This window comes from Pithys albifrons, chromosome 13 (genome assembly GCF_047495875.1).
Source record: "Pithys albifrons albifrons isolate INPA30051 chromosome 13, PitAlb_v1, whole genome shotgun sequence".
In the NCBI taxonomy this organism is placed as follows: domain Eukaryota; kingdom Metazoa; phylum Chordata; class Aves; order Passeriformes; family Thamnophilidae; genus Pithys; species Pithys albifrons.
Window position 1 is genome coordinate 19,423,747 of NC_092470.1, and position 13,272 is coordinate 19,437,018.

At 41.7% G+C, this 13,272-nt stretch overlaps 1 protein-coding gene across 8 annotated transcripts in view; it reads right to left on the reverse strand.

The window, feature by feature from the left end:
• The window catches only part of DENND4A (DENN domain containing 4A), a 57,712-nt gene that overhangs the window by 16,225 nt on the left and 28,215 nt on the right, over positions 1-13,272 (reverse strand). For all 8 annotated transcript variants that reach the window (XR_011698992.1, XM_071568911.1, XM_071568907.1 and 5 more), the window contains 10 exons: positions 12,799-12,974; positions 10,912-11,012; positions 10,180-10,398; positions 9,486-9,631; positions 5,099-5,232; positions 4,137-4,272; positions 3,377-3,583; positions 3,136-3,264; positions 2,718-2,862; positions 520-639 (listed from right to left, as the gene is read on the reverse strand). Coding sequence is in view for 7 of the 8 variants with exons in the window: in XM_071568911.1 (XP_071425012.1) it covers positions 520-639; positions 2,718-2,862; positions 3,136-3,264; positions 3,377-3,583; positions 4,137-4,272; positions 5,099-5,232; positions 9,486-9,631; positions 10,180-10,398; positions 10,912-11,012; positions 12,799-12,974 (1,513 nt within the window). In the remaining variant the exon portion in view is untranslated. The remainder of the gene's footprint in view (positions 1-519; positions 640-2,717; positions 2,863-3,135; positions 3,265-3,376; positions 3,584-4,136; positions 4,273-5,098; positions 5,233-9,485; positions 9,632-10,179; positions 10,399-10,911; positions 11,013-12,798; positions 12,975-13,272) is intronic.

Consider the following 13,272-nt stretch of genomic DNA (forward strand, 5'->3'; position numbering starts at 1 on the left):
GCATGAAGTTGATGCTGCTCAACTGCAGTCAAGGCAATCATGAGCAGATGTAAAACCTGAAGAAAAGAACCCCTTCTCATTTCTGATGCATCTCCTCAATTCTGAGAATTCCAAGGAACTGGGTAATTCAGACCTCTCAGACTTGCAAAAACTCAGCTGTTCTTCTTTTTTGGGATTTAGAAAGAAAACAGACTGATAAAAAAGGCTTTTCTATAGATTATGCCTCTAAAGCAATTTAATTTTTTTTCAAAGACAAAAACATTAGGCTATAATTATCATTAAGCCTTTATGTTACTGTTATCACTTATTTGAAACAGAAGAGAGAAAAAAAGAGCTGTAATTTTCAAAGTTAAGCCATTAGACAACCAGAAAATTACATTTAGAGAAAGAACTGAAGGCAGGGCCTGAATGGGCATTATCACACCCACTCAGTGTGAAGAATCAGCTGCCCCACTCAGCTCTTGCTGAAATGCCCATTTATCCCCAGTGAACCAATATCTGCATGCACGAGATACACACGAGAACTGGAGTCACTCTCTCTCTTGTCCTCCTTTTGTTCTTGGATGTCTTGAAGACAAGTTTTCCCTTGCTTGGCTTCTTCTTTCAATGACGTGTTGTTGCCAGTGTCTGAAAGTCCCCCTATCACAGCAGGGCAATGACAGAATAAAGACAATTATGGTATTTTAACACTGTGACATTGTTCAACAGCATAAATTGAATATCCACAGTAATTCAAAGGCCTCTTATCAAGTACATTCTAATTAACACTGACCATTTCACCACAAAAAAAAAAGAAAGATAAAAAGGATTGGCTTACTTTTACAGTATAAACATTTAAATGATGTTCCACAGGATGAAATTAGAGGGTAATTGGCAACATTTCTTATTAAATACTGAACTAAAGCATTGCTTGGCTTTGATTCTGTTGCCTGGTTTATTTGATCAAAATGTCACATCTTTTCAAGATCTCTAAGAGGCCTCTAAACATGGTTTTATTTTAGCATAGTTAATGCATGTAATTCTCATGGGTTTATTCTAGAAAGTAAAAAAATTGAAACAATGCAGCAGCAACCACAAGCTTGTCTGCAAAACAAAGTTAAAATAAAAATAACATCACCAGGAAAAAAACCCTGGAAACATTCAAACCACTGATGTGGTCATTCTTAAGACAAAACACTGCCCCAGGTGTGACTAATATAGTCTGACACTGATTTCAAGAACCAAATTTACTTTGTACTAACGTGGTGGTTCCTCTTCCAGGGTGTTATAAAGCAAATTAATAAAGCAGATAACTAAGTATTTATCATGGACAGAAACTAATTGAGCACCTCAAGTCACACACACTCCATGTCCTTATCCAGGAGCACCTGGAGCCCCCAGCAGTGCCACAGCATCAGGGGATTGACTCCCAGGCAGTTCAGGTGGTACCAGCAAACACCTGTCCAGGTCAAGAGGGTCCAGCATGGCTCAGAGCTCCTTCCCCTCTTTGCCCCAGGGATGCTGCTCTGAATGCCCACAGAGAGGGTAAAAATCCTGTTGCTATGGTGAAGAGATCAGAACAGTCTGGAAGCCAGGGAGAAGGTTTTGGGGTTGCCTGAGGGGTCAGTCCACACTCCAGCTGTGTGATTTCATGGAAAGTTATCTCAAAAAAATCAGACCATGTCAACAGCAAATAGTATTGACTATATAAATGACAGTCACTTAGTGAAGGACTAATTACACTTCCTTAGGGAAGTGTCTGAGTTGTCTGAAGTGTCTTAGTGATGGTCTGAGTTGCAACCCCCATTGCTAAGCTCTTGTATGATGCTTTGCATGGCTGGGTTTCAAAAAAGTGGTGTACAAGGAAGGTCACCTTCATGTAGAACAGGCAGAAATAAAGCAAATCTGTTCAAGGTCATCCAGAAGGTTAATGACAGAGCCAGAAGTAGGACTGAAGTCTCTGGGGGCCAGGAGAAATAACCCAGCCATAAGGCTGTCATATCTGTTCTGTTTGTCAGGGCAAGGATTTATTGGGACACGTTTGGAATCACTGAAGGACTTTGAAAGATGAGTCTGATGATCTTCATACATTGCTGTGTGTCTGTTGTAAAGACCTTCCAAGGGCAGCTACAACTGAACTGACTGCACTGCTGGTACTTCACAATGCATTGTCTTGCTTTACTGGCAGGAAGGTATAAATGCCATGGGAAGCAGCACCTCTGGAAAGGACACTACAGGCACAGCTGTATAACCATTTGATGTTCACATCATGCAAGTCTTTGCTGGAGGGAAAAGGAAAGCCTCAGATATCATCCTGTTCTATATTCTGGATAAAAGTAAATATGACCATTACAGCTGGTACACAGAACCTGCACTAGCACTGCAAACCCAAGGACTAGTTGTACTTTCCTCTTAACTGACACCAAATAAAGGGAAAAACAAAAAACCCTGAAAGGCTGGACAGAAGTTTCTGCCAGTTGTGAGACAGGTCATTTGATGAACTTGGATAATTATCACCATTTTCAGGTTCATATTGTCTCTGTCTCATGAACAGCTGACACAACAAATAAACAGAAGACTATTTTAGATTCAAAGATGAAGAGACTAGTTTTTAAAAATTAAGCAGGAACTATTATTTTTTCTCTAAAACAGTTTTATCAAACTCTTAACAGAAAGACTTTTGAAATAATTCTCTTCTCAGCATGAAAATAAAAGAGAAAAGGATGTGAACACTCTACCAGGAACAGCTGTGTGTGCAGTGCTTGCTGGAAGCTTCTTCAGTGCTTTCTTGAACTGTGCTATTCCCAAAACCACGTTCCTTATTTTCATCCACAGGAAGTAGCCCCCTCGATTGCTGGAAGGCCAAGTACTTTCCAGAACAGCCTGGTTTGGAAATATTGAAGCCAAATAAAGACATCTCCAGGAACAGCCACGTGTGAAACCATCAAGTTAAATTACATTTCAAACTTACAGTTACACAGTAGATTGCTAAACCTACAGAAACGAAGACCACACGATTATTGTGTCTTTTATTTCTTGCAGTTACTAGAAAGGACAGAATTACCCCTGAACTGCTCCCTTATTTTGCTTGATTCTATTTGCCTGGATAAAACCACGTATTTTTTCTCTCCCCTACCCTCTTTCCATAATTCTTACCTTATTGTAGTAGCCATAGGTGATGGCATTGGGGTCAATGCCAGCCTTCTGCATCTCAAAGAGCACCCTGACTGCCAGCACGGGCTGCCCATACTGCCCACAGAGCTGCATGAGGACTCTGTAGCACACCTGGAAACACAGTCAGTGGTCACAGTGAGTGCTGTGCCCCCACACTCACACCCAGTGCACTCCCACAGAGGGATGGACACCTCTGGAATTTGGGGGGGGTCACTTATTTTACCTCATCAGGTGGGTCTATTTTCTTGGTGTGCATCTTCTGCAGCACATCATAGGCAGTTCTCAGGGCCCTGACCTTGGAGTGGCACACCCTGACATAGGCAGGGAGGCAGATGAACCACAGCCCGTAGCAGTGACGCAGCAAACACCTGGACCACATCTGGGGGATGGAGGAGTATTTCTTGGCAATTTTGTGGGCAGATTTGATCTCCTGGAAAGAAACACGGATTATTTGTGTGTATTTAGACACACATCACACAAACCTACATGCTAAAAGCTGAGCATGTACCATCAAACCTACAGGAACTGCAATACCAATATAAAGTGGGAAAGAAAAGCATAGAATCATAGAATGGATTGGGTTGGAAAAGCCCTCTGAGATCATCAAGTCCAATCCTTGGTCCAACTCCAGTCCCTTTACCAGATCATGGCACTCAGTGCCACGGCCAAGCTCAAGTTAAAAACCTCCAGGGATGGGGAATCCACCCCCTCTCTGGGCAGCCCATTCCAATGCCTGAGCTCTCTCTCTGGAAAGAAATTTTTTCTTATCTCCAACTTCAATTTCCCCTGGCAGAGCTTGAGCCCATCGTGCCCCCTTGTCCTATTGCTGAGTGCCTGGGTCAAAGCAGAGTGAGTGACACCAAAACCAAACCAGTGAAGAACTGAAGAACCATCAGGGTGCAGCCACTGCCAGTCAGGCTTTAGAGCCACACTCAACCTGTGCCTTTCAAAGCACCTCATGCTCCAAGAATACCTGCAAGTACCTGTTTAGTTCTCCTGAACATTGGGGATGGGCTGTTGGGGCTGCTGGCCTTTGAGGACAGCTTGTTATTTGGGGCTGTGAGAAATCCCTCAGGTCGTTCAAACAATTCCAGTTTCAGTACTGGAAATCCATTATAGCTGTAAAAGAAAAGCAACACTTCACTCCTGTGAGTCAGATCCAAAGCAAACACGTCACATAATAGCAAAGGAAATCAATTACACTGGCACTAGAAGCTTCACAGGAAACAAAAAACACTAAAGTAAACCTGTAAAGACACTGTTGACACAGTGGTTTACTAATCCCTCTGCATGATTTCATATGCCTGCACAAACAGCCTCAACCTGCTGTTCACTGTAAGCAACTTAAATTGATAAACACATTTACCATCATAGAGTTTTCTTTAATTAATGTGTCAAATGCATTAGTATTGATTCTAGTTAACAAAAGAAAATAATCTGTGTGGCTCAGTCCCTAGTGAGCATCACACGACAGAGGTTTATAAAAATCAATATGAACAATATCAAACTAACATATTAAATTAGATATAAAAATCTTTCTCAGAATTCATGAAGAACCCAATAGACAAACTCATTTGACATAATTACTAAATTAGTAACACCAGTTTTCAGTGATTCTGACATGTACTCTCTATCTCTCTCCAAAGAGTACCTGCAGCTTGTATCACCATCAGTAGTAGCAGCAGGCCATTATTTTCAATTTGAATTCCAATTTTAAGCTTCAAAGGTGCCCACAGGCAGCACCATCTAACATGACCACTCAGCCAGCTTTATTGTTATTGCTTCCATGAGCACACACACAAAATTAAAGCTTCAAAAGAGCTGGCAACATCAGGCATTTCACAAACATACTTTCACTTGAGGAACAGGAAACATTTTATCCCAAGAACCCAGAAAGTGCAGTCTCCAAGGGCAGCTGGGAGGGTTTGCAGCACCCTGAGGTCACCTGTACTGCAGAGGGTGCTCCTCCCCATCTGGCAGGTGAGGGATCTCAGGGGGGGTTATGAACACCGTGTGCTCGCTCTTGTACGACTCATCCAGCTCGATCAGACGCGTCTCCCCAGTTCTGTCCAGATCCACCTGCACAGGTGAAGTGAAAGGACAAAGGAGTTACCAGGGGCATTCTATTTTCTGTTGGTAGCTCAACAGTCACAGAATCCCACATCATTCTGAGCTGGAAGGGACCCACAAGGATCATCGAGTCCAACTCTTAAGTCAATGGCCCACACAGGGGATTGAACCCATGACCTTGGCATTGTTACAGCCAAGTTTAACCAACTGAGATGATCTCAGGGTCAGGCAGGAAGAGTTTGTAACTGCAGGGAGCAGCATCTGAAAAGTCAGGACACCTCACAAAGTACTGAGTGTTGCATCATTTTTGTTAACTCTACCCCAACCCAATACCTGAAGTTTTATGATACAGTTTGAACTGACTGTTTTCAGCTAAATAAGTATTACAAAGAGATTAATCCTTCTGAATACACCCATTTCTAGAACTATGGTTCCAACTCCAGCAGTAACTTGAAATCTATTTTTAAATATAAAAATAAGAGCTGTTTCTATAGCCCCTCTATTTTAACCACTGAGAACAATACCAAGCTTTATGTACACACCCAGCAACTGCAGTCACTTGCACAATCAGTGTCTTGATAGTTTGAGAGACTGCAGAAAAACACGTACATTCAAAGAGATAAGGCAATAAAAATGTGTGACCTCACTAAAATTAAAGGGGGATGGATGTAACTTTGGTTTTCTGATTTAAATGGGAACCAAATTACAGCCAAATGGTACATTATTTCAAAGAAATGAATAAGCAACCTGTGGAATCCAAGAGTGCACATTTTTGTGCCTTGAGAGTTTGGCAACAGAGAATTAATGCACAAGAAGCAGCATTTTCCAGTTATCTCCTTCAGTGAGGTGCAAACATATCAAGTAGCTTCAGTAAAATCTTGACTATTTAAAGTTTGATAAACATACAAAGAGGTGTCCTTAATTACACATTTTTCTGTGAGACAGATGGAAAGTATTAGCAAATTGAGGCAGCCAAGCAGCAGAACATATGGCTGCTGAGAGCAGCAATCAATGCAAGCTTGCCTGGCAATTTAAATACTTCCAGGGATGTAAAAAACCCCAACAGCCACAAGTCTCACCAGTGAAACACCACAAAGCCAGCAGCTTAAATATGTGCTGAATTGAGATGATTTTTGAATTCCTGGGAAAATGAAAACTTGTGGGACAATTACACCAGATCTTTCAGTCAGAAAAACTGGTAATCAATTACAATTACAATCTCTGCTGCTGCTGTCTAGGACCAAATAACACGTAGAAGAGATTACTTTTCTGCTAAAATCATTCTTCCAAATTATTTGAGGCAGGGCTTAGATGGTGTTTTATAGATAACTAATTTCATAGTACATGAAATCTGTCTCAACCCAGTGGCCTGTAACTACCCAAAAGAAAGTGTTGTATCACCTTCCAACCCAGGACATCACTCCATGCCTGCCCTGCCAGGTACTGGTTCACCCAGTGAAAGGCATTAATATATAAACACGTATTGTCTTTATTGGAATAATTGATTTCTGGTATCTGCTCTTGGCTAAAGCTCTGGCTGGTATAGCAGTCCTTGGTAAACTTCAGAATTTTGGCTTTGTATGTTACTGGTCAGCAGTAGTTTAATAAAAGAAATCAAGGAGAAGCAGGAAAAAAGATGAGGAAAACCCATCATTGCTCAAAGAAATCCCACGTGGGAACCCCCTCCCTCCTGTCAATGACAACCTGGTTTCACAAGCAATTCTAAAGCCATGCCAAACCCTGAAACCTTGGCAATGCCAGTGCCTCAGTTTCCCCACAAACACCACTGGCACAGGGGCAGTTTGCCCATTAATAAAACTGAATGAAATCCTCACTGCCAGAAATAGAAACTCTGAGAAGTGCAAGTGCTTCCCGTGACATTTCTTCTCCCAGCACTGTCAGGAGCAGTTTTTCATAGTAGAAAGAACCTGTCCAGGGCATCAAGCACCAAACCAACTGGCACTGGCACAGACAAGTCTCTGTTTCAGCTGGAAGAATGGCTGCTTAACCTGTCAGAGGAGGTGGAAGCCTCAGCAGCTCCACAGATTATGTGCAGTGCCATCCCCAGTCTAAGCATGACTGTGTTTTGGAAGAGCTGTTTGAATTCCCAGACAAAATAACTTCAGTGAGGGCCATCAACTCATCAACTTCAGCACCCTCATGAACCATTTTATAAAATGAAATGTAACAGACAGAATTTGACACTTTCAAAGTCATTGCATTCCAAATAAAAATCCTGTTTAACACTGGCCAGAGAACCAAACTGCAGCCCAACAGAAACTCAACAGTTCAGTCACTGGGGTGTTTCTGCCTACAAGATCTTGTGTTTTTAAGCACAAACTGGCACAGCAAAGCAAACACCACATGTTGAAGGGTTTTTAACTGAGTCACAGGATAACTGACTCTACATTACAGAAATGTTTGTAATTAATTAGATATATAATGCATGAATATCAGCAAGTCATGCTGCAGAACTGAAAAGCAGTTTTGAAAACTACTACTGCTAAAATACACTAACAAGAGCTATAAACAGCCTTAAATACCATTAGATCATGTTTTTACACTTCTCTCAAACTTAACTGCTTTCAGATTTCTTTTCAAAACAACTCCTTTTAGCTCTTCTGCACTTTCATACTAAAAAAAGCCACAAATAGGAACTGTAAATAGCAGTTATCAGTCTGAGTACTAATTCCTGTGGAACAAACAGCAAGTGACCCACTTTCCAGGAAATCCCAGACAACTGCACTCTGTTTAAACAGCATTGTCCCAAAACAGTGTTATAGGCAGCCAATAACATGGCAACCTGGTGTGGAATTTATTGTAATATTCATAAAAACAGGGATGCAAGATTGTGGGCTTCTTCTTCTTGCACTTCTTACAGTGGGCCACTATTTCAGAAGCTTGAATGCATGTGAAAGTCAGCACCTCTAGTTTGTTCTCTTTAATTTGCAGTCAAGAATTTGAAGTAGAAATGGAGGATTTTTGAGACTGGATGTGGCACTCAGTGCCATGATCTGGTGATCACAGTGGTGGTGTATCAAGGGTTGGACTTGATGATCTCAAGAGGTCTCTTCCAACCCAGTTCATTCTATGATTCTACTCTATCAAAATTAAACAAAGCCCAACTGTGGTAGTTTTGGCTTTAGTTTCAGCCAGACCTCAGTTTCAGCAGGCCCAGAGCATCTACACAGATTAGAGGGGACAAACATCACCTGACTCAAGCAACCAAAGAGATATTTAATATAATTTTGATATCAAAATCAAGTGTAAAAGAAGATGTGGGCAATGCCCAGTCAGTCTCTTCATGGCATGAGTGGACCTGCTATCACTGCTGGGGGTGTTGGGCCTTGTCACCACTTCACAGCTGTTTGGTTTGGGAAATACCCTCTTTTTCTTTGTTGGTTTTCTGCTCTCTTGCCCAGTCCTTTGGGGGGAGTTGGAGTATTTTTTGTGAGCTGAGGTGGTGGAGGTCTGTGTTGTTTGGGTGGGCAACTTGATGGTGGTTGTTGTTTGGTTTTTTCTCACATTTGTATATATATATGTATCATACCATATTCTGTTTTTAGTTGTCTCTCTTTTGTATAATATAAGAAGCTTGCTATTTCAGGGTTTGGGTTTTGTTTTTTCCTCCTCTTCATTTATTTTCCCCTCCATCCTCTTGCCTTGGTGGAGGGTGGATTCTCTCTCTGTGTTGGACAATTGGCATTTTACCTTTCCCTCTCTCCTCTCCCCTTGGTAGGGGGGTGGATTCTCTTTCCCTGTGTTGGACAATTGGCATTTTACCTTTCCCTCCCTCCTCTCCCCTTGGTAGGGGGGTGGATTCTCTTTCCCTGTGTTGGACAATTGGCATTTTACCTTTCCCTCCCTCCTCTCCCCTTGGTAGGGGGGTGGATTCTCTCTCTCTGTGTTGGGCAGTTGGCATTTTACCTTTCCCTCCCTCCTCTCCCCTTGGCAGGGGGTGGATTCTCTCTCTCTCTCTCTCTCTCTCTCCCTGTGTTGGGCAGTTGGCATTTTACCTTTCCCTCCCTCCTCTCCCCTTGGCAGGGGGTGGATTCTCTCTCTCTCTCTCTCTGTGTTGGGCAGTTGGCATTTTACCAGCTCAACCCAACACACCAACAAAAAGGGAAAACGGAAGGCCAGAGGGACTACAAAAAAGGAACTAAAGGCAAAACAAACTTGCAGCTGCAGCCCACTGTGCTGGCAGCGTGCCAGGTGATGCCAGGCAGAGCAGCAGCCCAGCCTGCACAGCCAGAGGCGCTCACCTTGTCCACGCAGTCGTCGAAGAAGGCCAGGCTGGCGTCCTTGTCGCTGACGAAGGAGCACTCCTCGATGAAGCGGATGAACATCTGGGTCTTGGTCATCAGCGAGTAGAACTTCTGGTGGGAGCGGTCCCGGCTCTTCAGGAACCCTGCACAGCCCAGCAGAGTGAGTCACAGTGCCCAGGACAGCAAAACCCTCAGGAAAGTCAGTGTAGGTTCTACTAATGAGCAATAACTCTCCTGCAATCTTTGCTGCTACTACTGCGCAATTTGTCTGCACTCACATCTCCACCATCACCCACAACACCAACAATCCAGTATTTTCACTCTTTAAATAAGATAAAATCTAAACTGTAATGTTTGCCACCACTACTGCGCAATTCTGTCTGCACGCCCATCTCCACCATCATCCACAACACCAACAATCCAGTATTTCCACCATCATCCACAACACCAACAATCCAGTATTTCCACCATCATCCACAACACCAACAATCCAGTATTTCCACCATCATCCACAACACCAACAATCCAGTATTTCCACCATCATCCACAACACCAACAATCCAGTATTTCCACCATCATCCACAACACCAACAATCCAGTATTTTTACATTTTAAATAAGAGAGAATCTAAAATAATAAGACACATAAACCAAGTCTACATTAAGATAGATAAACCAAGTCTAACTTTCACCTTGCAGTTCAAAGAGAGAACTCGCATCCGTGGCTGTTTCAGAGGGTGCCTCTGTTATAGGCCTGAGGTAAGACCTGTAACCTTTTAGTATTGAAGCCATGAAATACAGAAATGCTTCCTGGATCTCCAAATCCAACAGATGCAACTTCTTCCCAGAATTAAAATCATAGTCGTTCATTGCCAACTCCATTAATGCATCTTCTCTTGGTCGCTGTTGCACTGTGAACAAAACAACATTAAAATATTTTATTCTTTTTTCCCCCATCAATATTGGCAAAAAATATTCTATTTATCCTACTAAATTCACTGTTTAGATGTGATTAAAAATATGCACATTCAATTATGATATGCAACAATGGATTCTGCTTGACCTCACAGAACTCATGTAACTGGATAACACTAAAAGCAAGACAGACTTACCTTGTAAGGAGTTACCACAGCAACAGAGAGAACCAGTATGGACAGAGCTTTAAAAAGCCCTCTAAGAAAGCTGTTTGTGAAAATGTATACAAGAGGCAATTAAAGAAGCTTATTTTAGACACAAATACATAGCTGGGATGTATTACTTGCCTCTTTATAACAGTGCCTTTCATTTCCAAGTGCTCCCAAAAAGCAGATAATGCAGTTAAATACCTGCACACACACAAAAACATCACCCTAAAGCCAAGTGGAACCATTAATACACTGCAAAATGGTGATACATAAATCTTACTATTGTACTTTCCTACTCACATTCTGCCAGTTGTTGATATAAAGTATTTAAAGTGTTCATCAGGTTTTTACAAGGTTTCTTTGGTAAGATCTTCCATGCAATAGTTTTCTTGTCTCCAGTTCTGGAAAAGAATAAACCAAAGAGTGAGCATACACTGGAATGTGTTCAGAGGATATTCCACCCCACCAGAGAAATGGGAGAATGTACCCAATTTGCTTCATTAAACAGGACTGAGAAGGACTGAGAACCAACTAACAAAGTCAACTCTGACTTAGTGTGTGGAGGTTTGATCAGAGCCATCCACCCAATGCCCCACATTTCAGGACAGTGATTACACTGCCACACTCCTCAGCACTGAAATCAAGCCACTTACAATCCACCAAAGAGGGATTAATGAGCTAATCCCCTGTCACTGCATCAGCAACCACCACTCATACCCTGTTGTGAGCTGTAATTATTTAAATTGCCTGGACAGAGTGACTGCAACACTTGTAGGAACCTGAAATCCATTTGATATGGTAACTGCTTGGTGTTTAGAGCACAGAGATTTGGACTTCACTACATCATTACTATGATGAAAAAAAGCTACAACATTCTTTGCCAGGAGGGCACCAGGAAGCCTCATGGCCCTTTAAGTTACAAAGTTGCAAAAGTTGCAAACATTTGACTGGCACTTTTTCCCAGAAGATGGAACAGAATTAACACGTTCTAAGAAAATGCACAGAGAATCAGTTACAGGTAGAATGAAAACAATGAAAGTAAATTATTTTCAATTAGTGAATATGGAGCTAATTGGGGAAATACCAGAAGAAATGCTCAAACATGTTCCTCTTGACTAAAACGTAACACACCCAAAATCACCACAGCCCAGTTTTGAACTAGTTCCTAAAAACTTCAGAGCAGAACTGCTGCACCAACTTGAACAAAGCTTCTCTCCACAAACACATGGAACCTTCTCTAGATCCACACAGAGCTGCTGAAGCAAAAATAAAACCTCAAAGATAATTTAGGAATTAAAAAAAAAGGTTTGAATTAAGCATAGTAGTGTTGAAAACTTGCTACCAAGCAGGAGGATGACACCAAAGAAGTTACTCTGAGCAGACACTGAGGATATTCAGCATTATACTGAAATAAAAGCCCAATTCTGAAACAAAAGTGTAATTAATTTCATGTGTATGAGAATCTTGAATTAGAAACTTTACCCTATTCCATTTTTGCATCACATCACCACAAGGTAATAACTCTTTGCTTTGAATATCATAATCTGATGTTTCCCAGTGGTTTTAACAATGCACTGCTGTCCCTCACCAGTAATTTAGGGAGTGGATAATTAGTGTGACAGAAAAATGCAATACTTCACACAGTTATGAGGAAATATTATAACACTGTTATTTCAATTTGTTAATGATGCCACGATTTTAAGTCTTAATTAAAACTCTCTCACCCATGGCAGTTCATAATCTCTAACACTCATTCAAGTTCCTGCACTTCACATTGATGTGGGATATGATTTAATTGTTATCATTTTCAGGCAGATGCCTCTGTGAAGAGACTGGAATTTCTTCCACACTGAGAAAGCTGATCATGAAAAATGAAAATTCTCCTCCAGGGACCATCAAGTGAGACACAAGAGGGTTAATCCAGGAAAGTGCCAGTGTGTGCAATAAAACTTTAATGTAATAGAGTAAAAGGCAATGACGTGCCATGAGGATTGGATCTCAATTCTATGCTGAACAGGAGGTATCATCTCTAACATGCTCATTTCAAGAAGGATGATGTATCAAAGTTCAGAGATTTAAAAGAAACAACCCTCCTGGAAGTTTGACCAAAAGGCTACTTTTTGTCTTTGAAAATAGGAAGCAAAAAAAAAAATTCACACAGAAGAAAAACAGGTGACAAACACTTACTGAGAGATTGTGTTGGTATCCAGGTCAACACAGCTCACATCCGGAGGAGGGTCATAGAGATCAAAGTATCTGGAGTCAATGCCCACTATGAAGGGGCACGGGGCACTCAACACATCTGCCAGTGCCAGGGGACAGAGAGGAATATACGGGCAAGGCCAGTGGAAGGGAAATATCATCTTGGGAAAGATGCAGAGACAGAAACACAGGTTAGACACGTGTAATACAGCCTGGGCAAGCATGAACCACACTGCACTAACTTCAGAATTATTGAACATGGCAGGTAATTCTTACTGAAGGTCCAGATGTAGATTATTAAATAAGAAGTGCACTCAGTTCTCTAAAATTCATTAAGAAAAGCTCTGCAGTACAGTAGACTTTACACAGCAGAGGTAGCAAAACGTTGCTCAGTAATGACAGGCAGGAAAACCACATGCATTTGAAATTCCAGAGGAGAAAACACAGTGCTGATTGGGA